The 27,211-nt window shown below is 39.1% G+C and overlaps 2 protein-coding genes across 4 annotated transcripts in view; one reads left to right on the top strand and one right to left on the bottom strand.

Annotated features, from left to right (window-relative positions):
* The window catches only part of pigk (phosphatidylinositol glycan anchor biosynthesis, class K), a 32,013-nt gene extending 29,664 nt beyond the window's left edge, over positions 1–2,349 (bottom strand). The window contains 1 exon segment of the mRNA XM_043261618.1: positions 2,329–2,349. Within this exon segment, the coding sequence (XP_043117553.1) occupies positions 2,329–2,349 (21 nt within the window).
* Positions 2,350–2,879: 530 nt separating this feature from the next.
* Positions 2,880–27,211, top strand: part of ak5 (adenylate kinase 5) — a 76,637-nt gene continuing 52,305 nt past the window's right edge. Inside the window, exons 1-5 of one of the 3 annotated variants that reach the window (XM_043257429.1) lie at positions 2,880–3,219; positions 4,140–4,326; positions 4,714–4,881; positions 7,465–7,637; positions 13,179–13,292. In XM_043257429.1, the coding sequence (XP_043113364.1) occupies positions 3,160–3,219; positions 4,140–4,326; positions 4,714–4,881; positions 7,465–7,637; positions 13,179–13,292 (702 nt within the window). In that variant the 5' untranslated portion in view covers positions 2,880–3,159. The remainder of the gene's footprint in view (positions 3,220–4,139; positions 4,327–4,713; positions 4,882–7,464; positions 7,638–13,178; positions 13,293–27,211) is intronic. The other 2 variants (XM_043257420.1, XM_043257413.1) reach the window with 2 other exon arrangements.

Raw genomic sequence — 27,211 nt, forward strand, 5'->3', positions numbered from 1 at the left:
TACATATATATATATATATATATATACGTATATATATATATATATATATATACATATATATATATATATATATATATATATATATATATATATATATATATATATATATATATATATATATACGTATATATATATATACAGACGTGGACAAAATTGTTGGTACCCTTTGGTCAATGAAAAAAAAAGTCACAATGGTCACAGAAATAACTGTTATCTGACAAAAGTAATAATAAATAAAAATTCTATAAATGTTATTCAATGAAAGTCAGACATTGTTTTTCAACCATGCTTCAACAGAATTATATATATATATATATATATATATATATATATATATATATATATATATATATATATATATATATATATATATATATATATATATATATATATATATATATATGTATATATATATATATATATATATATATATATATATATATATATATATATATATATGACAAAAAAAGTTGGTGAATTTCTGGATTTTAACGTGTTTGAAAGACAAATGCCTTCTAAAGCAATCAAATTTGTAAATTGATGAAATAGCGAAATTAATGACCATTACAATAAAAAATAATGTGTTCATCAGTCGTTGATGCGATGTTGACACTTTAAACCAGAAATTATTTTTGTTGTTAAATTCTATGTAGACAGGAAATAAATTATTGCTACATAAATTATATGTAAATCGTGAATTCATAAAAAAGTAACTGTAGAATGATTAAGAGTATTTTAAATTAATCTTAATAAAGTACTTTGTTTTTGGAATCTGATTACATCATCCACATTTACATTTATTAAAAAGTGTGTTAGATTTAAAATCATATTCATGTTTTATATTGTTTAGCATTAATTGCGAATATACTGCCCTTTTGTTGACATCTGGCCCTATATTGTTAAGTGTACTTAAATATTTAAATATATCAAATGTTTTGTAAGAGAGTAGTGAAAGACATACAATATAATGAACTGCACTGAGTGAATAACAATAAATATCAAGATACACTTAGTCATGTATTAAAGCTACACAAATGTGCCAGTTAGATTACAAGTATGTGCTTTGTTATCATCTGAACAGAAATGTTAGCCATCAGTGTAAAAAAACAAGTAACGTTAAACTGCCTGCCGTACTGTCCTTTTGGGGATTTATAACGTGTATTTATGCATGTATGTCTGTGCTTATATATAGCAAATCTCAATAAACATAGAAATAAAATATAAACATTTTTAAGCGAAAGAACATTTTATGCTGAGGTGAGAATATTACTGCTGAAAGCTTCACTGTCCATTCAATGAATCAAACAAACGCCTTACAACAGCAATGAATAAAGACACTTACCTCAACATAATTACTGTATGCTTGTGGTATAGAAACAAGCAAATTAATAAATGCACATATTGTCATTAAATTGTAATAATCCATTTTGGTTCGCCACCTGACAGGCTAGACTTGCAACTACAACCAGGAAGCGTTACACTTCCGGTATAATTAAAAGTCCCATTTTCCGACATAAAAGTCTCACTTCTGATCTTTTTCGGTACTTTTTGTCTCAGGTTCCATAAATTTAAGCAACAACCGCGGTCTTATATACAGCAGTTGGACGTAGGCTATTATTTATTTTAAAAGGCAACAACAAGCATCAAGCAAAAACAATGCATTGAAAAACGTTCAAATTCAGAATTGTTCTATAAAAACATTTTCCCCATCTACAAATAAGCCAGCTCAATTCCAAGTACTCCAAAAAAGGATTATGCACCAGATTAATCAGAAATGCTGTTTGTTTATACCTACTTCATTTTTTTTTCAATCACTTTAGACAGCAGCAGATCATCTCTTCTCGTGGATATCTCGAAAGCATTTCCAAACGTTGCCTGATTTACACAATAATATATTTCTAGGACCTGTTTATAAGCAGGCGCCGGGACACCGGCAAAGGATTTAGTGAGATTGTAGAACAGATGGCGGGTAAAAACGTCAAAATCCAGCAGGAAACATTTGGTGCCTGTGTGGCATTTATATAAAAATGATTTCAGAGGTAACTACATACTAGTCTACATAACTTGAAGTAAGCTAATGTAGGAGTTAGACACGCCAAAACATTATTATTCATTATCATGATGGTTCTTTTGTAGCTTCATATCTAGTTGGAATATTAACTGTCAAATATTGCAACATAACAATCTAATTAAAAGGCTGAAATTCTTTTAAAAACAATTTTTAAAGCTCGTCAAAATTAGCATTAATTCATAATAAACAGTAAAGCGGTTATGAATATCTGGCAACATTATGCCTACCAAATCAATACAACGGGTGGTGTAACATACAGGAAACCATTCCGTGGTCATGTTGCAATAATATCATAAACGAGGAAATTATATGATATAAACAAGAGCATTATTATAATTATAAACATATGATCATATTTTATCGGTTGTAATAATATATTTTAATTTGAATATAACGGAATATAAAATAATAGAATAAACTTCTCACATCTCACACAAGCACGACATAAATAATATTGTATATAATTTTAAATCATTATAAAATACATTTATTAGGCTGTGTTATACTATATATGAATAAGTCATTATTTTATTTTTATAGTCTATTATACAGTATGTATTGCGAAAATCGACTTATCAAAATGTAAACGCTTACTCTGTAAAACGGCACATATGGGATTTACAACGTATGAATTACATATGAATAACAATAATGATAAATATTAAGATCTGCACACAGAGATGCATTTAGCATATATATTTAAACCATATGCATGTGGCTAAATCTAAAAGTGATTTTGAGAGACTGCTCTAGTTTCCTCCTCTGAACTCCAGGACGCGCGCGTCAGCGCACACACACACACACACACACACACACACACGTTGAGTCAGTCGATCAGCGCGCGGGCAGCGTGCAGGTGTCTCGCGCTGTGTTGGCGGTTTCAAACACTGAAGAGAAACGTTAAGAGCGAGACCAGAGGAGAGCTTGGGAGCAGCATGTAACGGGCGCAGCCGTCTTCATCCACCCGGTTCAGTAGGCACTTGGAGAATGCGTTAAGATCGCGACAACATCACGGATCCGCGAACCTGCAACGCAATACATCCCACACTCAACGCAACAGGACCGATAGTTTTTCCCCCGACACGAAAATGAACACCAACGACGCGAAGGAATATCTCTCCAGAAGAGAGATACCTCAACTGTTTGAGGTGAGCGTTTGCGAACTTTTTGTTTCTGTGGAGACGTTTCCGCGGCACGAAGAAGTTAGACAGCTCGCCTGGACACATTCGATGTGTAAAATCGAGTAAAAGGGTAACGATTCGTTTAAAGGTAACGCGTGCTGTAAATAACGCAAAGTGAGTTGTTGCACCGGGTTAGATTATATGGAAATTGTCGAGAGTTATTAATGTGTTTAGTTGCTAGTGCGTGGCGTTTTTACTCACAAAGCTGAAAACGTCGAACGTTTCTGAAAAGCTAGTCAACGTCGCTTACTGCCCGTCGTTGTTTATTATGGTAGGCGTGCTGTCAGAAACCAACACATGCTTTTAAGAGTCAAGCGTGATACGAAATACCAGGACATAACGTGTTTAATGGTGTCGGTTTTTTTACAGTGTGACCTGTTATTACTATTATTACTAATTTACCGTCGTATTGTGAACAGTGCTGTCTCAGACGCGCAATAATGAAAGCTAGGAGAAAAACGGTCTGTTTGGAGAGTTTGGTCCAACTTGGTTGGGAATATCCTAGGTATTTGAGGAGATGAGGGATGTGGAGGAATATGTAGGTTCAGGAGCTGTCATTTTTCAAAGTTTGGGTTTCACCATTTTAATCATTTTGCCTTGACTGGTTTATTTTAAACTGTCCTGCGGTGTTTAAATGTAGCTTACCATGCATAATAATTATAAGAAAATGGACAAAATGATTAATACTTTAAGTCATTTTAAATGTTATCACACACAAAAAAAAAAAAAAAAAAAAATATATATATATATATATATATATATATATATATATATATATATATATATATATATATAAATAAATATAAAAATATATATATATTTCTAACAACGCTTCCTGTGAACAGATAAACACAGTACAACTCTCTGACCTGTCACTGTTTTCCCAGAGTCTGCTGACCGGTCTGATGTACTACCGACCAGACGACCCCATAGACTATCTAGAGACCTGTCTTAAGAAAGTGAGGGAGCTCGGCGGGACTGACAAAGTTCGGTGGGACACGTTCGTCGGGCAGGAGAAGAAGTCGTTACCGCCTCTCAATGGTGGGCAGTCACGCCGATCTTTTTTCCGCAATGGTGAGTAGGAGGTGTTGTCATCAGCCAACGCAACTCCAAATTGTAGGCGATGCTGAAATTCATGCAAACTAGAACCGGTCACAGACTGCTGTGTTGTTGTGTATTGCACAGCAGGCTCATTCTTCATCATTATTTGGGTGTTGTTAGAGCATGGAAACCATCGGTAGGGGTTTTCCTTTCTTTGTGCTGGGCAACATTGTTCTACCCACCTTGAGGCAATACAAAGAGGCAAATGAATGCAAAGCACCTGTGCTGTAAAACATAGCGAGTTTGTCCTCTCAACAAAATCTATTTCTCCGTTGATGCAGTTTTATAGGATTTCCTGTAAACTTTTTGCAATTTGTTGTTGAGGATATCATGACTAACTATTTGCATTCTTCCATGCAGTTCTCCCGGACAGTCCCAATTTCCCCTATCGGAGATATGAACGCCTCCCACCCATCAACCAGTTTTCCATAGAGAGCGACTCAGACTTGTCAGAGACTGCTGAGCTCATAGAGGAATATGAAGTGTTTGACCCATCTAGACCCAGACCCAAAGTCATCCTCATTATAGGTAATGGCAAAAGAACTGGGTGCACTATCACACTCGGAGAGAAACACCAGCCTCAGTTCTGTTTTGTATCTGAAGTATTACTTTTAATTCAGTAGGACTGCATAAAATGTGTCAAATGTGATAGAAAGACATTTATAATGTATGAATATTTAATTTTAAATAAATTGTTAAATTCTTTATCAAATAATCGGTTTTTCATTAAAATTTACACTTTTGATAATCATAACAATAAGACTTAATAATATATATATATATATATATATATATATATATATATATATATGAATAAAAAGTAATTTTGTATGTGTATGTATATATATATTTATATATATGTGTGTAAATATATTACAGTTTCAAAAAACTTTAATTAGTTTGTATAATACATAATTAACAGTCACTTCCAGTCACTTGTCTATTATTATTATTATTATTATTATTATTATTATTATTATTATTATTCAGAACAAGCTTTTTAAACAAGCTTTGTGATTTAAAAAAAGGTCACCTGACAAATGAGAGGAAATACAGTTGTGCAATAATACACATTACAATTAAATGCAGAAATGAATAACTAATCTTTTAATTGTACAATTTTGGCTAATATAGATTATTTAAATATGCATGCTCACCTACCATATTTTTGCTTGTAGATTATCATTATTTAACACTCGCTTATAGTTACATTAAAAATAAAGTTAGATAAAGACAGTAATGATGTGAATATTCCAAATTAAAATCCAACTTATTTAAATGTTTAATTGTTACATCTAAAATATATCGTAAAGTTTCAATTGTTCATTTAAAATAAATAATATTGAATGTTAATTTTGGCCGTAACATGACAATAACTATAGCTTTATTTCTATTAGGGCAAAAAATGATTAATAAACAAAAATATTCTGTTTTAATTTTAACACGCATAAAGCATTCAACTGAGTATTTGGTTCAAATCATCGTGTTTGTGGTTTAAAATTCGAGTAAGCTGCATTTAAGAGCTCCGCTATTGACTTTCCTGATCAGCATGCAGTAACATACTGACGTAATGAACGATGTGATCACAAAATCAGAGACCACCCTCTCATCAAAATCCAATTACGTGTGTTCACTGGGGATGCATCTGAGATGGATACCTGCTGTAAACAGGGACGCTGAGTGCTAGGGATGCTAATAGTTCAGACGGAGCTATCTGATAGCTGTACATTTCCCTCCTGCCTTATCAGACTTCCCTGAACAGCATGCATGTCTCTTTAAGTTGACTGATGTAATTTGCGAGGGGAACGTTATCTGTGCTGAATGTGACCCACAAGCAAATAACTTGCGCATCCCATCAGTCAAGTGACCACCCACTTGCAGTATTATCTTGGTGAGATATTAGCTGTACCTCAGTAATTGTTTTCCGTCACTGCGCAGCTTTCTGTTTTGTTTATAAAAAACCTTCAGGTTTGTAGTTCTGTATCTCTCGTGGTCGAGCTTATATGTACTTTAGCATTAGACACTGATACTGATAACCAAGTTTGTTGGGCATTCGGCCTGTAATACGCATTGGTTTAGGGACAGTATTTTAATATGGTACGTTTATTAATTATCATTATACAGCAGTTAGTTCTAGATTATCGTTTTGTTTAATCCACTCTGTTTTGTATGGAAACCCGTTTCGTTACTGAAGTAAAAAAGGTAATACTGATTTTTTTTAAACTCACAATTGCATGATAATTATATATAATTTAACAAAATTATGAGATAAACTTGCAATGCTGAGAAATAAAGTCAGAACTGCGAGATATAAACTCACAAATCAGAGTTTTTTCTCATAATTGCGAGTGTATTTCTCATAATTTTGAGTTTGTAACATGCAACCTTGAGATTATATCACCCAATTCTGACTTTATAATTTTCAAGTATAAATTATGAGTTTAAATCAAAGGGGTCCTAATGTGTAACTCAATTGTGAGTTTATATCTCACAATACATTCAATTGTCAGAATTGTTCATTTTTATGTTTTTATGAAACTTCCATAGTTTTGGAAAGACAGACAAGTGGTGATATTTTTTTTTTTAGATTACAATGTTTCACTAATAGGTGGCGATAAATAACTGTCAATAAATTAGTAATACTGAATCATAAACTTCATAAAATTCTGAATCATAAAAACTTCATTCAGGAACAAAACCGATTGTCCGTATGAGTCATTGAATTATTCATCCAACAGATTGAATTAAAACTTTGTTCAGGTACAAAACAATTGACAGTCTATGAGTGAGTCATTCAATTTTTAACCCAACTAATTTGTTCAAACCACTGAGTCATTCTGGAACATAACATCCGGAGACAGTTAATTCTGCTTTTGTTATTTTTGGAACTATTTTCTTTTAGAGAGAACAAATAGGTGAGCTGTCTGAAATGATTTAACATTAACTTATTTACTGAAATGTTACACAAAAGCAATATAAAAATTGTTGTGTAGGTCTGAATATGACAGGGTCTTGCATATGGCTACGTTTACTCTTGGCAGGCACTTTTCTGGAGCGTCCGCGTGTGAGTCAGTTTGAGTTCATAAGTCTTGCCACGATCTGCCCAAACAGGTGGCCCAGGCAGCGGTAAAGGTACACAGTGTCTGAAGATCGCTGAGCGCTATGGCTTTGAATATGTCTCAGTGGGTGAGCTACTCAGGAAGAAGATGATCCATAATGCCACCAGCAACAGGAAATGGAGTCTGATTGCCAGGATCATCACCAATGGGGAACTGGCACCACAGGTATTTGGATGAAGACAGGACGATAGGACAACGCATTACACACACGCACGCAAATAGAATTTGTTTTACAGATTTTGGTCTCTGGAATGTCATGTCGGCGCTGATAGCCTTGTGGTTTGAGTGCTGACATATACAGAGCAACGGAGCTCATGGCCGGAGTCCTCGAGGTCATGTGCTACCCTCTATCTACCCAATACTTTCCTGTCATCTCTCCAGTGTCCTATCTGGAAAATAATGCAATAAGAAGCCCAAAAATATGTGTGTGTGTGTGTGTGTGTGTGTATATATATATATATATATATATATATATATATATATATATATATATATATATATATATATATATATATATATATATAATAGAATGTCATATTTAGAACTGAGTATGATTCTTGCTTTTGAAGTCTTCCTATTTATACTATTTATCACATCAAAGAAGACTGACCCATTTTTGGACAGTTTTTTTTATCTATGCGAAGACAATATTTCTTTTTACTTCAACATTTAACACATTTATACAAATATATTTATTAGCATATAAGATTTACATAATTTACATACTCACAGAGAATTACATGTCTTTTGACTATAGTAGACGCTATACGTTTAAGGATTGTTATGTAATGTATGCTATAGCAATTTTCAAAGAAACCAAAGAATATGGCTTTTTTAAATCATTAACATACGCAAATATTTACTATAAATTGGAATCTTGATAATGAAATATCCAGTGTAAAGTACCAACATCATTTAGGTTTAAATAGTCTTAAAAATAATCATATATAACTCTGGTTGGAAATTTATTTAAATTAATAGCAAATTAAAGGTAGTTGACATGAACATATGAAAAATATTTCAACATCAACATTTTTGGAAGGTATATAGTATATAGCAGTTGATTTAGTTTGAGGAAATATTATATTTTTAACAGTACATCTGCAAATTGATGAATAAAGAATGTGCATTATTATGTTTTTGATTTCTTTCAGTTTTTCACTTTATGAAGATGATGTAAACTGAATCATTATATATTCTATGGTAATTATACAATAATATAGTATTTTGTATATGTTAATTTTAGTGTTAGTTTTATTTATTTTAGTGTTATCTATTGTACATTACAAAAAATAATTATTTTATTAATTTCAAGAAACATACCATCAATACAGATGCTGCATATCTATAGTCTTTGGCTGTCCATTACATCCGATATGTTTTCTCACTGACACACCCTCAACTAGGAAACTCAGGGCTTAAAAAACATTTAGGGAACATTGAATTTCCCACTTGTAATAACAATTTATTCGTGCCATTCATGTGCATTCAACTAGTAAATACAATCTATTTTACATGACTTGAACACACCATTAAATACAAAGGGAATGTAATCAAAGAGGAACAGGTATGAGGCTATTAGTAACTGTATGAACAAACTAGGAAACTCAGGAGGGCAAACGGGAACAGAAAACCGAAACAGAGCAAAATGTAATAAACACACGACATATGCGGTGTTGCGAATACTTTTACAAAGCACAAATATTCAGTGTAGCCTTTCAATTAATGTGAGATCATGAAAGTTGCATTTAGAATAATTATAGAAAACAAAATGTAAAATGTTTTAGATAAATTACATCATGAAACTGTTAGAATTCATGTCAACAACCCAATCTCAAAACTTCAAAGACATGTATACTTTAATGAAATTCTTTTTTTTTTTAAGATTTTATTTTGTTTTGCCATGCTGAATTCATCACACATTTCAGGAGGAAACTTGAATCCGTTTTGAATCAAAATGAACGGTTAAACGTTATCACTCATGTTTGATTGGATGTAACATTGCAAGCCTGTCCTCCAAAAAAAAACACGCCCCATTGGTCGTTTGTGCAAGCACCTTATTATGACTTATTTTTACATTTTAAAGTTAAAAATAATGACAGTGTTGTGTTGCGTCATCGTGAAATGACGTATGACTGTCATTACCACTCAAAATGCGTGTTTATTTAAATGCAATGAATGGACTTTTTACACAAATCTCATCGTAATTCATACATATTTTATTTTTTATAACCACATGCTCTACCAACTGAGCTACACGAAGCCAGAGTCGTGACACAGATAAAAGAGTACAAAACTAATAAAATTAATATGGAAATGTTTTGTTGCCGATAGGGGCCCAATTGATTGGAGGACAGGTTGAACATCACACCCCGAAGAGTTAAAATAGCTCGTAGATCTTTAGACATGGCTCCAAATGAGGTATTGAAATTTTGGTGAAAGTAACTCAAGTACTTACCATTTCCTCGGCCTGTGTATATTACCAGTCTTAACAATGAGACCACTTCCTAAATTCCGTCCCTGTAACAATGTACCCACACTCCCTTTCCTGCGTATTAACTTTCCATTTGAGAAGCGAGCACAGAAGTGCGGTGCTGGAAATGAGGGCACTGCATTTTAGCGAGGAGGTTTTTGAAAGAGAAACAGAAGATAAGAGGCCCTACTGAGTGTTGATTCCCAGAAGAACTCCAGAAATGCTTTGTACATTTTTAGAAGAGGCAGTCTATCTGCAGAGAAAAAAAGCCTTGTCATTTAATCCTTAGTCCATTGCGCACAGGTCGAGTCAAGCTTCCTGTCACTGTCGGAGAAATAATGCCACCTTCCACAAATGGGATGTCATAATAAAACACCTGTACAAATCAGACATATGGATTGTATCATGAGAGTGCTTAGAAAGTGAATGGGAGAGCACAAAAATTTATTGAAATAAGCTACCAAATCAGTTAGTACCAAACATCTCACCAAAACACATGCACTCTTAAAAATGAAGTTCTTCACAGCTATGTCATAAAATAAAAAAAAGAATTATTCAAAGGTTTTTAAAAGAACCATCTCTTTCTTATCTTTTTATAACATCTTATGAACCTTGCTATAAAAGATTATTTGTGGTGAAAGAAGGTTCTTCAGATATAAAAGGTTCTTGGAACCAATTAGACAGGTTCTTCTATGGCATCGTGAAGCACCTTTATTTTTAAGATTGTGCCTGTTCAGTGTTCCGCGACGTTCCCCGTCTATTCTCAGTACAGCAATAGGCAGGAAGTAATGATAGATGCTATCAGACATTCTGCTACGAATAATTACTATCCATCATTTTGATGGACTGGGTTGTAAATTTCCCGTGACGTTGTATTTTTAGTCATCAATTATATATAATATTGCATGTGATATTAATACCAGACTTTCAGTCTTGACAAGCGCTGTGTCGCTGGTTCTTGAATTCATCTTTCCATTCTGGAAAGACAACAGTGTGAAGACAGTGTTTTTTTTGTGGCATTTCTTTATACCCATTTTTTCATTTCTATTCAAATCTCAGTAACGCTTTGAGATTAGTTGATGATTTAGTTGAGTTGTAGAAAGCAAAGCATAGGATAACATCAGTGTTGAAGTTCTCAGTAAATATACTGACACTATGCTATGTGCTGCTGTCATTGCTTTAGAAGTTGCTGTCATTGCTTTTTTATTATTAATGGTAATGGTAATTAACGTTGTTAATTAATATGAATGGAACCGTATTGTAAAAACGCTACCAACATCTTTTACTAGAAATTTCTAAAGAAGAGAAACACAATATATCAGATATAAAATGACTTAAGTACTTTAGCTAGTTTAACTTTTAGATACTTCTAGAACATTTTTGGTTTAGCCAAGAAACTATTTTCTGTAAAATAATGTTCCCTTTTGGTTTGGAGTATGTTTCCCTAACATTTAATGTTGCAAATATGTGTAAAAGGGATCTTACTTTAAGAAATCATATTTTCTCGATCTCTTGAGTAGAAACCCTGACTGTCCATTATAAGCCAGTTATGGATGAATATATATCTTTGTATACATGGAGAATCAAACTGCATATAATGTGTGTTTACTTTTGATAAGGCAACAGACTCACATCATGCACTCGAATATTGATTGCTAATTCATGTGCACAACAGGATGAATAGGAGACTTTGTCAGTTCAACTGCTCTCCTGTGATGTAAATAAAACTTTTTGAAACTTCAGCTCTTTTTGCCCATAAATGGAAAGTCAGTGGGGTCCAAAATAGCAGTAAATACCGCTGACCTTTATAATAATAACACATAACTCGAGATACCACTTTTCAAGATACCACTTTTGTTTGAGTAAAATATGACATTCATTTTTAATTCTAAAGGCCAGAAAGGGTGAGTCATGATAAAAAAAAATGTAATGAAAAGATTGAATGACGTGACTGTTTGAAAGCATTTCACTAGCTGTGTTCAACTGAAAATGTGTGCCTGTTAAAAGAGTGGCAGATACAACTGATTCACAATTGCTGCTGGAATGATTCAAAACATATGAATTCTCGCTCATTATTCTTTGAACTCCCATATATTTTAACATCAGTTTGATCAAACCATATACAACTTTGCATATAAGGGAGATTGGATGTGATGCAAGGCAGCATTTTGGACATTGACCCTTGGGTTGTGGTTAGCGGGCTGTTTTCTAAAATTGTTTTGAACCATGCCTGGATCGCTTCAGATAGTGGTAAATACTGTAAAAAGAGCATTTGGTCACACAAAAATGGCATCCCATACTGGGCAGCAAATGATGTCTGATGTAAGAGTTATTTTTAGAGCAATCTGGCATTAGATCTTCATCGTAAATGATGCCATCCACATCATTAGATTTGGCACGCTTGAATATGTTCTCCCTCCAGTGCTCGTGAGCATTACATTTATCCGAAAATGCCGTTGCACTTCTCAATTACACTAGAAATCACCTAGAATAGAATATGTCACCAAGTCGATGAGTGTGGGTTTTTAATTATATAGCTTAATCGCAAAGCGCATTAGAAAAAGGAATATCTTTTAAAAATAACTTACGCCTGTCAGTCAGATGCTTGAAGAAATTCAGCGAATGTTCCAAAATACTTTTGTGAATTATGTAATGTTTGAAGCTCGACTGATCTGAGACCACATGATTCAGTATGCTGTTTAAAATAGCCCAGAATTACAAAGCACATTTTCTCTGCTGGTACTTGATCCGAGGACTAAATGAAAATGAGTTTCCTGAAATCGGAAAGCTGTTTGTTCAAAGAGCAACCATGTACGCTATGGAAACAGCTAATCAATTGCTACTGAAGTACAGTAATTAGAAAGTGACTTTAATGTGATGATTTCATAATTGTAACAGCAAAAACTTCCACGGTAAAAACCTATTAATTGGTTAACAGTTCATTTGCTGCTTTAAAAACATGCAAGTGATCAAATGGGGAATTTCATGTGATTTTACAGCAAAATACTGTTAAGTAGATGGTTTTTGGAAGTAAAAAAACAAGTCATCTTATAATTTACAGTGGAAAATCACAATAGACATCATAAGAATCCTCTGTGACAGCTCACATTTGATAGTTCATATATTGAAATATCTGTTTCATCTTAGTTTGTTCTTACTAATTATGTATGTTTGGATGTTATGTTACATTTTATATATCATATTTTGACCTGTACGTTCTTCCTGCCCATTAGGAAACAACCATAACCGAGATCAAGCAGAAGATCATGAAGATTCCAGAGGCCAGCGGTATAGTTATAGATGGCTTCCCTCGAGATGTGGGACAAGCTCTTTCTTTTGAAGACCAGGTGAGTGCATTTTATTAGTGGTGCTGAAACAAGACTGTTACTTTGTAGATCCATTAATGTGGAAAAAACAAACACATATGCAGTTTGAAAATTTTTAACAGTTATAAACTCAATTTAACTTGGTAGGTATGTGATAAAATTATATAATTGCTTATGACAAAATATGTGGAATGCTTATGACAACCCTCACTGCCTTCATTGTATTGATGGGCTCTCACTAGTTCCTTTGCCTCTTATTTGCATGTAGCACAACGTTTCTCACATTTTTGACTCGCTCACCACTCTCCTTCCCATAATCCCCTGTGTGAGAGATGTCACTCAGCACCAATAGAGAATGAACTGGAAACTCTCCTCCAATACAGAGTAGATTACTTATAAATGTTAGTTTGTTATAGATTCCAAATTGGATGATAAAAAATTGTAACTGTAAATTGTAACTCCATTACATTACATGTATAAAGTAATAAAATAAGACTACCTTTTGATTACTTTTGATCTAAACGATAAAGCATAATGTCAAATGAAAAATAAATATTTTAAAATAACAGCAATTAAAAGAAAAAATTACATATTTTAAATAATACAGTAAATATTAATTTACATGAGCGAATTGTGAATGTGCAAATGTGCTATTTAATTAGGCTATTAACTTAGTAAATATAAATAAGGTTAGGCTAACTAAAAAAGTTTGGGAATCCCTGCATTACATGTAAATAAGAAATAATGTGAAATTTTGATAAAAATGATGAAAAGGATAAGATAATAAATAATTTTGTGGTTTTATTTTGCATTTTACTCGGTTATTATTTTACATTTTTTACAATTTATCATGAAATATAAGATCAAAAGAATTAGAATCAAATAATTAAATAATGAATTAATTGTGTGAATAATATGCGATCAATTAAAAAGTACCTGTAGTCTGATAATGAATATTTTAAAATATAATCTCATTACAAGCAAGTTGTAGAATCTGATTACATGTAATCTAGATTACATATAATCACTACCACACTGCATACACTGCATATGGTAGTTAATATGAATCTTCTAATATGGCATTTGAACAAACCCCTTAAGTATTAAATTGGGGCGTTTAATGTGTCCTGTAGCACTTGATACCTGCTACGAATGATTGATACCACAGATCACAGGCAAAAAATCTGAGAGACTAGGGATCAGAATATCACTGGATTTGGGGCACTACGATCATAGGCTTAGCCTGATAGCCACTTTGAATGATATAATAGAAACCAAATACAGTATCCTAGTAACCACCCATAGCACCCTAACAGTACCCTACAAAATACCCATATTAGCGATACCCTTGCAATAATTTATTTCACCTTAAAGGCCAATTCACACTGCACAGACAAACAACAACAAACACTAATAAACAATTTGGCTTAAGGCGCCTGTTGGATTTAGAATGTCATGTTGATACTGCCCCATCAAACACCCTAACAAACTTCGAGTCAAATAACACACCAGTGCCTACACCAAATGTGAAATCACATCACATCCATTGTAGACAGCTTCACTGATTATAATCAATAGAACCTAAGTTGTATTTTGTTGCGTTGCGCCGCACCACTGTGTCCGGTGTAGAAGTCTGACTGGGTAAGAAATGGATGATCCTCTATAGCCACAATCAAATTTTTACTGTTATTGACGTCTTTATAAGTCAATTTTTTCCAGAAAACACAGCAAATAAAATGATTGGATGAAGCACACTTTAAGTGAAACTTGTGCATTTTCATTGGCAACAGAGTCATGGTCAGAGTTTGTTGTCATTTGTTGGAAAACCCTTTCAATTCCAACAGGGCTAACACACTGATCCAACTAACTCCAACAGACTAGTTAGTTGGAGCTTGTTGATGTTTTTCTGTGCGGTGTGAATTGACCTTAACAATGCAACCACCCAAGCAACCACCTAAAACACTCTAGCACTGCCATAAAAACCACCAATAACATTTTATCAGCATCTATACGTGAGTATCATTTAAATATAAGTGGACTGCGAAATGCACTTCACAGGGTATTCTGACATCTTAAGTGAGATTCCATTCCGAAGGGCATAGGGAATAAGAGAACATCGATACATCACTTCACAGGAAGTGGAGAGGGAAAATCACCCAACTGTCTTTGCACACCGTGCCACCAGTCAGAACTAATTTTTTATACACATAATTGTATATGTATTTTATATGTGTTTAAATTTGAGAGTAAAATAAATTACAATTGTATTAGTGTAATATCAATAACATTGCAGGGCATTCCGAATGAGCGATTATTGTCAGCTAAGCCCACTTCAACAGATATATCCCATGCTTAGGGAGTAGAAAGTAGTACACTGCATAGGTATATTTATGTATAGATTCCCCATTAGACCTCTCCAGCCATGTTGATGCGGCCACCATCTTGGAACGGTCAACTTGACATCATTCACTATTCTGTAGGCTCACACAGAGCCGTTGAGCAGTTCTGGGCAGAAATGAGGTATTTTTTTTAATTAGTGAATGATGTCAATTTAAGTATTACAATTTAGGGGACAGCTTACATATAGCGGGCCATAGAAACATTGCTAATGAGTCTTCTGGGTATGCATATACTAGCAATTACCTATAAAATCTCACTTATAACACGCTAGCAGTCACCCATAACATCATATAAACAAGTAACGTCTCGGTTACGTATGTAACCCTCGTTCCCTGAAGAAGGGAACGGAGACGTCACGTCGGATGACCGACGAATTGGGATCTCGCTTCGAGAGACCAATCTCGTGTATCTAAACGAGCCAATTGAAGATTGGCATGCGCTAATCGCATCCAGCTGCCGCTGATCACAGCGCGTGTATAAATAAGCAGCGGGTGCAGCGCATATTGGGTTTTTCGCTGAGGAGCCGACCTAGTGATCTTCAGCAGAGGTGCAGCACCGTGGCGGCGGGGCGTGGCGTCTCCGTTCCTTCTTCAGGGAGCGAGGGTTACATACGTAACGAGACGTTCCCTTTCAGTCGGTCACTCCGAGTCACGTCGGATGACCGGCCAATTGGGATCCCTACCAAAGCGCCATGGACGCTGCCTCTTCCAGTGTCCTGTGGGAGCCCACAAGCCCCTCAGTCTATCGGCGTAGGCCGGGCTCAACCACAAGAAGCCAGCTACTTTTGTAACACTACCCATTCGTAAGACTGGAACACTGGGAAACGCCCCACGTTCTAGTGAACAGGGGCCAGCCTTCCCCGTAGGAGGTCTCGGGCGAATACGCATATGGACAGTATTTCAGTTTGCATATGGAAAATTGGAGGTGATTGAACCCTCTTAGGCGGGCAGAAGGTCTGCCGGGAAACACTGAGGAGCTCTAAGGCTATGCCGTGAAATACACACATAAAGTCCTCTTGGGGTACTTTACATGGCTCCCAGCCCTAACGGATCGAGAGGAGCCTGGCGCCGGAAACACGGGCTAAGGCCGCAACATCTGGCTGCCGAGCCCTCACCGGGGAATGGAGGAGCTCGACAGGGTCTGGCTGTATGGGCGCTCTGGAGGCGGTTATCAAGCCGACCCAAACCGGGCCTCTCAGTGCTTCTACCCGTTTGAGGTGAGAACACAGGAGGATACCGGTTCCACACGTAGGCTATAGAATCTAGCAATCGTGTTCGGGTCGCCCAGCCGCAGCTCTACAAATCTGTCAGCGAGGTGCCACAGGCCACTGCCCAGGGACGATGCAACACTTGCTGAGTGTGCCCGCAACCTGAGGGGCAGGGCATACCCTGTGCTTGGTAGGCTAGGGTAATGGCGTCCACTATCCAGTGAGCCATCCTCTCTGCTTGGCGGCACTCCCCTTCTGCCGGCCTCTGTGACAACGAGAGCTGGACTGAGGTCATGAAGCTTTGTGTCCGGTCAACGTAGCATCTTAGTGTTCGGACGGGACAAGCAACGTCAGGGCTGGGTCTGCCTCCTCCAGGGGCAGCGCTGAAGGTTCACCACCTGGTCTCTGAAGGGGTAGTGGGAACCTTGGGCACGAGGCGGGCCGTGGCCTCAGTGTTACCTGGGAATCCGCGAGCCCAAACTATAGGCCGAATCGTCGACGAAAAAGCCTGCAGGTCCCCTACCCTCTTGATGGAGGCCAATGCGAGCAGGAGCAACGTCTTCATAGATAAAAGAACTTTAGCACAACTGCTGGCAAGGGTCCAACGGAACCTACTGCAGTGCTGTCAGCACTACAGACAGGTCCCAAGAGGGTACTGTTGGGAGCCGTGGAGGATTCAACCTCCTGGCTTCCCTCAGGAACCTGATAATCCGGCCATGCTTACCCACAGACCTCCCATCTATGGGGTCATGATTTGCAGCGATTGCAGCCACCTAGATTTTAAGGGTGGAGGGAGACAGCCTTCGCTCCAACCCTTGCTGCAAGAAGATAAGCACGACTGATAGGGCAATTCGGGGTCTTCACCCTGAGAAGAACACCACTCGACAGAACAGGCTCTACTTCAAGGCATAGGCCTGTCTCGTGGACGGCACTCTAGCCGAAGAAATGGTGTCAACTACCCCTTGAGGTAGGTCACCTAGAGCCTCCGCATCCCATCCAGGGACCAGACATGTAGTTTCCAGAGGTCTGGACGCGGGTGCCAAGGGTGCCCGTCTCTGAGTCAGAAGATCCTTCCTCAGAGGATCGCCAAGGAGGGCTGTCGCGAGGAGCACAAGTTCTGGGAACCAAGTCTTCACCAGTAGGGTGCTACTAGCAAGACCTGCTCCTTGTCCTCCCTGACCTTGCACAGTGTCTGTACAAGAAGGCTCACTGGGGAAATACATACTTGCAAAGGCCCCGCAGCCAGCTGTGTGCCAGTGGGCAATGGGAAGTCTCTGGAGAGGCAAACAGGTCTACCTGAGTGGCTCGGAAACGTTCCCAAATCAGCTGATCCGCCCGGGGATGGAGTCTCCATTCTCCGGGTAGTGCAGCTCGCGACAGCTCGTCGGCTGCCTGGTTGCACACTCCTGGAATGTGAATGGCGAGAAGCGACCTCAGAACTTCCGACTCCAAAGGAGGAGGAGGTGGTGGGCTAGTTGCGACATACGACGGGAGCGTAGACCACCTTGTTGGTTGATGTACGCAACGGTCAGTATGTTGTCTGTGCGGACTAGTACATGCTGGCCTCGAAGGCAGTTCTTGAGACTGCCTAGGACGAGATGTACTGCCAGCAACTTTAGGCAGTTGATGTGCCATTGCAGTTGAGGGCCCGTCCAAACCCCTGACACTGCATGCCCGTTTTACGTGGCCCCTCAGCCGGTGGTGGAGGCATCCATGAAACCACAGCATACCTGGAGACCTGCTCCAGCCCACTCCGCCCGAAGGAACGAGAGGTCTGACCACGGGAGAAGGTTTGGCGGCAGGCCGGAGTTATTTGAACCCGGTGAGTGCCACTTTGCCACGCCCACCTCGGGACTTGATTGTGTAGCCAATGTTGAAGTGGTCTCATATGGAGTAGTCCTAGCGGCGTCACTGCGGCCATGGCTGCCATATGCCCCAGGCTGAAAATATTTCAGTGGGGCCGCCGTCCTGCTCTTGAACATATTCAAGCAGTTCAACACCGAATTGGCACGCTCCTCTGTGAGGCGTGCCATCTGATCGATCGAATCCAGCTCCATTCCAAGAAAAGAGATCCTCTGCGTTGGACAGAGTTTGCTCTTCTCCTGGTTGACCTGAAACCCCAACTGGCTGAGGTGCTGTAGCACCAGATCCCTGTGTTCGCACAACTGAGCCCGGACTGAGCCAGTCATCCAGTTGGTTGAGAATGCGAACGCCTTACTCTCTCAGTGGAGCAAGGGCTGCTTCGCGACTTGCATGAAGACGCGTGGCGACAGGGAGAGCCCGAAGGTAGGACTTGTACTGATATGCTCGACCTTGAACGCGAACCTCAGGAATAGCCTGTGGCACGGAAGAATCGACACATGAAAGCACGTGTCCTTCAGGTCGATCGCTGCAACCAATCCTGGGACGGACGCACTGAATAGGCGTTTCTGTGTCAACATCCTGAACGGAGTGCTCGATTCAGGATTCACAGATCCAAGATTGGTCATAACCCACCGCCTTTCTTGGGCACTATGAAGTATGGGCTGTAAGCCCCGACCTCATATCGGCTGGAGGAAGCGGCTTTATCGTGCCTTCACTAGAAGGACAGCAATCTCCGCCCACAAGACAGGGGCACGCGCATTGTTCACTGACATATAGCGGATCCCACTGAACTTGGGGGGACGCCGGATGAACTGAATCATATAGCCGAAGTCGAAGGGTTCGCAGGAGCCACCGGGATAGCCTGGGAAGATTCAACCAGGCATCCAGAGACCGAACTAGCGGCTCGAGCGGAACCACAGGCGTGCAGGCGATGGGGCAGCGAGAGGAGTGCAGGGACCCGGCTCGGGCGTCTCGTGGCCGGTCCGAAGCGGGGTCTGAGTGTGTGCGCAACTCTTACCTGCATCCCCGCAGAAGTGAGGCGGGTAGGCCGTTGGTTCGTCCTCCCAGTCTTCCCACTGCTGCATATTAGCCCAAGGAGAGCGCGAGTGGCGCGGAACTGGCCCGCTCAACTCCTCGCTCTCCCTGGGGACCCAGAGACAGAGGAAACCGCCCTTGTCGAGGTTTTAGGTAGCGGCAACATTCTCTGCCCGTTAGAGCAGCTCCCTCCATCCCGGATCTGCTTGCACCTGCGCTTTCCTCCAGGTTTGGCAGGAGCCTGGACAGGCTGGGTGGCTGCCCTGCTGCCAGCTCCACGGTGCTGCCTAGATGGCGGTGGCAGCAGCAGGGGGCACCCTCGGCGACAAGCTGGCTGAGGTGGGCCGTCGGCGGCTGGGTGAAGGCAGCAGCTGCACGCCGAGGCAGGATGTTTCTTACCTCAGTCTGCTTCTGGGCAGCGGAGAACTGCTGGGCAAAGTTCTCCACTGCGTCGCCGAAGTGGCCGGTCTGGGTCATGGGGGCATTCAAGGAGGCGTGTCTTGTCTACCTCGCGCATGTCGACCAGACACAGCCACAGATGGCGTTTCTGGACCACCGTAGTGGCCATCGCACAACCCAGAGACCGCGTTGTGACCTTCGTCGCTCGTGGCGCGCGAAGTCCATCACGATACAGAGTTCTTTCAGAACTCCGGTCATGACCACCCCTGTGCAGATCCTTCAGTGCCTTGGCCTGATGAACCTGCAACAACGCCAAAGCGTGTACTGCAGAGCGCAGCTTGTCCACAGGCCGCACAAGGCACTGCCGTTCAGAGCCGACCAGTACCTGCAGGCCCGGGGAGGAGCACAGGATCACCGCACTAAGCGGAAAGCGGCATTGGGACACAGCTGCATCCCAACTGACCGCTCCACTGGGGGGGCGATCACCGTAACTCCCTGGCTGTGCCGCTGTCAAGGGTGGTGAAGGAGGAGGAGCCACTGGGGCAGTTTCTGGCAGTGAAAGGTGCTTTCCACATCCCAGTAAGCTCCTCATGCACTTCCGGGAAGAAAGGTACCAGGGTGGGGCCCTGAGAACCAGCGCAAGCCACCCTTAAATACCAATCGTCCAGCCTCGAGGGCCCGGGAAGCAGTGGAGGTTTCCACTTGATCCCGATCACCTCGGCGGCCTGGGCAAGCATAGCCACCATTTCTAGATCTGTATCCAGTACATTCAACGCCTGGTAGACGCAGAGCAACCGGATCTTCACTTCCAGAAATGTCTGGCTCACCTTCCGATGCAGCGATTGACTTCTGATCATCAGGGGGAGCCCAAGAGGGTACAGCTGATACCCCACGTGAGGGTCCAGACTGCCCCTTTGCAGCTCCACTGGTTGCAGAGTTTAAGCTTTGTGTCACAACGAAATGGAGCCCACCTGTCTGCAGCCAGAATGAGAACCAAGTCGAGCAAACACAAGCTCCGCCTCCTTTTTCAAGGCGACAGAATCACTCCGAGATGACCATCTCCCGCGAGGAAATGATTCATCCACAACCGCCACCTCAGCATGCTCAGCCCAGGCACACGAGGCAACGATTGTGACCATCACCTAACACCAGGTAACAACCGCATCCAGAAACACACGGGTGTATCGTCGTCTGAAGCAAGACCCACGCTGTCTTCCAAGACGCGTCGAGTTTGCCAGACGTAACGTCGTCTTTAAAAAGACGCACCCGCGAATGCTCTTTTAGTGCTGCGGCAACAGGGGATAGCCGTTTTGCACACAAACAGGGGGGTAGTGCAGCCTGATTGTGGCAATCCACTCGACGCAGGAAAACGACCTCCGCTGAAACGCCGTACTCCAACACTCGTAGATCGTCTTTGGAGCGGAACAGTCACGCTCGGCTCCGAAGCGAAAAGCTGAATATGCGCTGCACCCGCTGCTTATTTATACACGCGCTGTGATCAGCGGCAGCTGGATGCGATTAGCGCATGCCAATCTTCAATTGGCTCGTTTAGATACACTCGAAGTAGATTGGTCTCTCGAAGCGAGATCCCAATTCGTCGGTCATCCGACGTGACTCGGAGTGACCGACTGAAAGGGAACTCATTACACCTTTCTCATAACACACTAGCAATCCCTAATGACCACCTCTAAAAGGTAATTAACTCAAAATGAAAAAATGTAATTAACTCTGCAGGCTTACGTGAGTAAATGGAAACAAAGTTTTCAATTTTGGGTAAACTGTCCATTTCACACTGTAATGACCTATAATGGGCCTAGCAACTACATACAAATGCCTTGGCATGGCCAAACACTACTCACAGTTTCTTCTGAAAACTCTCCTGTAGATGCAATCTTCCTGGAGAAGATCATCACTGTCAGCCATTCTGCCCAGGTTTATCAGCTTCAAAATCTTCTGCCAATTCTGCCTTGACTAGCCTACAGCATAAATAACTTTGACGCATTAGTGAACAAGTTCACTTTTCTCCGATGGCGTTCAGGGCTTGTCAAAACGCTCTCAACTGCAGTGTGTTCTGATGCAAAGCAGCACCGAAGTTGCAATATAATAAGTCAGAATTGGAATAGCTAATGGACTACTAGATTTTTGTGGTCAAGTGGGTAATTGTGCAAGAGGATGATGCAGTCATGAAGACAAGACCACCGCTACTGTGTTTGTTACTGGGTTTACTTTGCTGGAGCCTTATTTAGGATTTAAAAGGGACTCTGAATAAAATAATTTATCCATGTCAGACAGATGCTTAAAGAAATTCAGGCAAGGTTCTAAAATACTCTCGTAAATTATGGAATGATTGCCTTTGAAGCCTAACTCATCTGAGACGTCATGCCACTGTCTTTCATCCAAACTGATTCAGTATGCTGTTTAAAATAGCCCAGAATTACAAAGCGCATTTTTCCTGCAGGTACTTGATCTAGGAGGACTAAATTGCTACAGAAATTAGTTTCCTGTATTTGGAAAGCTGCTTGTTAAAAGAGCAACTAAGCACCTAATTGGCTGCTGTTGGAGTACAATAATTTGTGAATGACTTGTGTGTGCTAATTTCAACCAAACACTTTAAAAAAGATTACCAGGTTACCGTGGCCAACAAAACACTTTTGACTGCTATGTGTTAGATAACAGCCAAACACGAACCAGTTGGAATCGCTGTGTGTGGAAACCTATATAGGTTCTTGTATCAGTATCAACGCAGTGCCTGTATTGTTGATGGTGGTCAGGCTTGTTTGGGATGCATCGGCACCGGCGTGCTGAGGGAGCGACTGGAATGCAGACGGCTCTTTATGCTGTTGGATTTCTCCCATGACACCTCAGCGTCGCTCGCTGACCATCTGCACCCAGTGCCAATGCATTCCAAACAAGCCCATCGTGTTTGGTGCTGGCGCACTAGCTTTGTTAGGGGAAATGAGATGTTTTCAGATGCTGTATTCAGTTACGTAAGACCTGGCTCTGTGGTAGCTCTCTAGCCAGTGGAAAGGCAACGTACTGATGTTTATTAATTTTTGAATTGCTATTCTATCCGAAATGGCTTCAAGTGGAGATTCATTGGTCTAATTTGGATATTCAGAGGCTTATAGCGTACATTATTACATCATCAAATTTTTCGTCAGGAGAATCCAATGCATTTTGTTCTTCTAAGCCAAACAGGAATGATTATTGATGCTTAGTCCTACCCGCGTGCCCAGATTGGTTCAAACTGTCAATGTTTGGCCTTTTGAACCAACTTTTAGAACAAGCGCAAAGTGAACGTAAAGTGCTTGCATGAAAACAAACACAAAATAACACATGTGCATGAGAGCAATCTCTGAAAAAGCTTTGACATAAAACAAACCAAAAACAACGATGAAACAGAAGTACACACTGGATCAGTAGAAATTCGGTAGAATTTAGGTATTTGCGTCGTAAGGCTATGTGCCTTGACTCTGACGCATACCGTAGCCAGTGGATCATCCATTCAGCTGTTATAATATGTAAATAATACTTATATAGTTAATAAAGTTTTTAATAAAGTTATAAACCATTTGCACTGTTTGTATTTCTGTTGCAGAAGACAATTTGTGCAATTGTTTTTATTGTTAACTTGCTAGGGGAATTTTATATGTAGACAAAAAGTGTAAAATGCCCAGATATAACTTTCTAAAGATAAAAATCCAAAACTTTAGGAGTTTCTGTTTGAGTACATAGTAAAAAACACCCAATTTTCTTAAAATTCTGGAAATCTTTTTAAATTTTACATTCTTGCGAAGTGGTTTTAAGAAACAATTTTTAAAGTGTGTTCTCTTTAAGTACACTAAAGTGGTCTTTCATTTGGTCAATATTATATAATGTGCAAGTACAGTTAACAAATTATATGTATATATATCTTTTTTTTTTCAATATTTGAAGTAAAATGCAAATGTATATTCAAGCACACTTCTTTGTGTAGTTGCTTTAATGGAAAATTATCACCAACATATCTTACTCTGACAAAACACTGAGACCATTTTGGCAACCAATTTGATGGGGGAATGTATTGTGAACCGATATTTCACGCCCTGTTGATTCATGTCTGCATGAGTGATTTGTCTGCGTAACACATATCAGATCTCAAACCTATACTTGAAACTCTATTCGCGGGGTTTTTGACAAGAACCATTTTACTCAGATGAGACTTGTGCAGTGACAGGTGTATATTAATGTCAAAAACTAGTGTCAGCCTCGCCAAGAGGAAATCGTGTGACTGTTCTGTTATTTCTAAATTACAGCTTTTTCCTTTACGTTTCATCATGGCTAATTAGTTTGTTCCCACAATTTTTCTCTTTTCTAAAACAGCGGAATTAGGAAGTAGTACGTTAGATATTATGGCTAACTCCAAGCTGTGCTCGCCCTTACCATTCACCCCACTCGCTGTTGGTCTCAAATTAACCTTTAAGTTTTACATAAAACAAGATTGCTATGTTGAGAATGGTGGAAGTCACCACCTGCAAATGTCACATAGTGTGGTTTCCAGGCTGCAAATGATGTGATCACCAAGTTCAGTATGTCTACATGAGCAGTAAAATTTAATGAGTACCAAGAATCGGATATGCTTCCGACTCTTGCTCCATCTCTTTCCATCCCTCATGCTTGTTTCCAGCCTTCCTCATTTCACACCAATTATCTAAGAGGTGCTTTAACGTAGGCAGAGAACTGCGAGGAACACACTTGTTGCTGCCAGAAAATAGATTTGCAACACTGTCTGCTTATCTCAGAAATGAACTCATGATGTCACATTATCTGCTTCACTTTCTTTTGCAGGTATATGGCATTTTTGTGCAGTGTCGGGCAATTTTGCTTATCTACTAGTTACACTGGTGGACAAAATTTAACACCGTGCCCTAAGTGACTCGATTCCAAAATGCTGTGTGACATGTCACTGTCACTAGGTAATATGGAGATATTTTATGTTACCTACTACATGATTGCAGATGTTTTGAATAAAAATTCATATTTAACATAACTTATCGCAAAATTACACATCTAAAATAAGCGATTATAGCAGATAACAGATTTTATTCATCAACGACCCACCAATTAAGAAGTAACCTTTAGCATTCTTTTAAAACTGTACTTACTATGAAAATAAAATACTCTTTAAAAGATCATATTTGGGGCCATCATCGTAGTATTACACTGACATACTTTACTGCAGTATAGCTGAACCTAATGTATCTTATACAAGACACACACACACACACACACACACACATATATAAAAACCAGCTGAAATGTTTTGAAATGACTTGTACTGTACCTAATTGAAAAATCCAGGTTGGGAGTCTCCTCCTATCGAAGCACTGAATTGTCGGCTATTTGTGGTCACCACCTAAAAATTAAGATATGGCAAAGGTGTGACACATTGTCAGTAATTTAAGCAACGAAAATAAAGGACTAGGAGGACTGTTGTGCATCTCCGATCAGCAAACAGCCCAGTTTTATTAATGAATCCACATTTTTAAATGAATTGTGTGGGTCAGTGATTCAGTGAACCATAAAGGCACTCACTTGCTTTGCTTCTGAATGAATCAGCCCTTTGAGTAAATCCAATGAATGAATGACTCACTTATTAAGAAGATTTGATTAAGATGATTTGCCTTCACCTACTGCCACTTTCTGTTTTGATATCGAGTACTGTTTCTTTTTAAAAATAATTTAATATTTCAGTTTAATTAATTGTAGTTTTTTAATTTTTAATTGTAGTTTTACGTTGAATTAAAATATTTATTTTTAAAGCTTTTTTGAAATGTCTGTTCAGTGCGTTTATTATTTAACACAATGCTAAATAAATAAAGCTAAATAAATGCTTTAAATAATCTTTACAAATAACTTCAATTAATCGAAACGTGATGTTAATTGATTAATTAATATAATTAATTTGGGATTATTTTGATCAATTAATCAGGACATTGTACAGTTAATAAATAATAAAAATACTCACTTGACAGTCCTATTTAAAACTTTAAAGTAGAACTTTTAATTTGACATTACTGCAATTAAATTTTCACATTTAAAAGTTAGCTAGGAAACAAGTGTACTCACTTCAAATGACACTTTATTCAATTATCAATATATTATCTGCTTCAAGTATATGTACTTAGGGCCAGATACCCTAGAAAAGGCAAATTACTGTAAGAGTGCAGTTCCATGCCTTCTTGCTCACTTCCATGTCAAGCGTAAAATGCTTTTGCTTTCTGATCTCTGGACTTTCCACCTCGCATTTTGAGGGCGGTAAATAAAGGCGCAAATGCCAGTATTAACTCCCGCAAACTTTAATAAATCACAATGCATGATTCATTTAAATGCTCTCCTCCCATAAGTTTTGCATCTGAAAAGGAAACTCTTACAAATGCATATGCAATAGGGTCAATCATATTTCTGTCTGGACTGAAGCAACTTAGCTTTTCTCTGATCGTTTTCAGGGGCTTGTCACGGTGCATTAGACCGCTCTGTAAGGAAGCACTGAAGACGCAATATGTGAGAACTGGCTTAGCTAATGGACTCAGTTCTTACAGTCCAATGGGTAATTGCACAAATGGATGATACAGCTGCGCAAAAGTGCAAGCAAGTCAAAAATATTTAATGTTATTGAACCAACCTGATTATGCTAGGTTATAGGATTTTTTCGGTCCAGTCAGTTCAGGTATAAATAGGTCCTTCAGCTAAAAATTGCACAGATTTGATTTAATAAAATTGCAGGTTCTTCAGCTATTATAGCTGAAAGAGAAGAAATTAATGAGGGTTTCTATTCTAATTGAATAGAAATTCCCCCAAGTTCCAAGGTATGGGTGCACAAAATGCCCCTGTATGAGTTTTCGAATACATGTTTTGGTTTATTTATAAATGCATACATGCCATTTCTAAACTGCAATAAACTGGTTTATTAAATACAGACTAAATGTCACTTCAAATGCAGCTTCTCTGTCGCTTCTGCAGTACAAAAATGGATTCTGTATTACATTTGACCGAT

This window comes from Puntigrus tetrazona, chromosome 2 (assembly GCF_018831695.1).
Source record: "Puntigrus tetrazona isolate hp1 chromosome 2, ASM1883169v1, whole genome shotgun sequence".
In the NCBI taxonomy this organism is placed as follows: domain Eukaryota; kingdom Metazoa; phylum Chordata; class Actinopteri; order Cypriniformes; family Cyprinidae; genus Puntigrus; species Puntigrus tetrazona.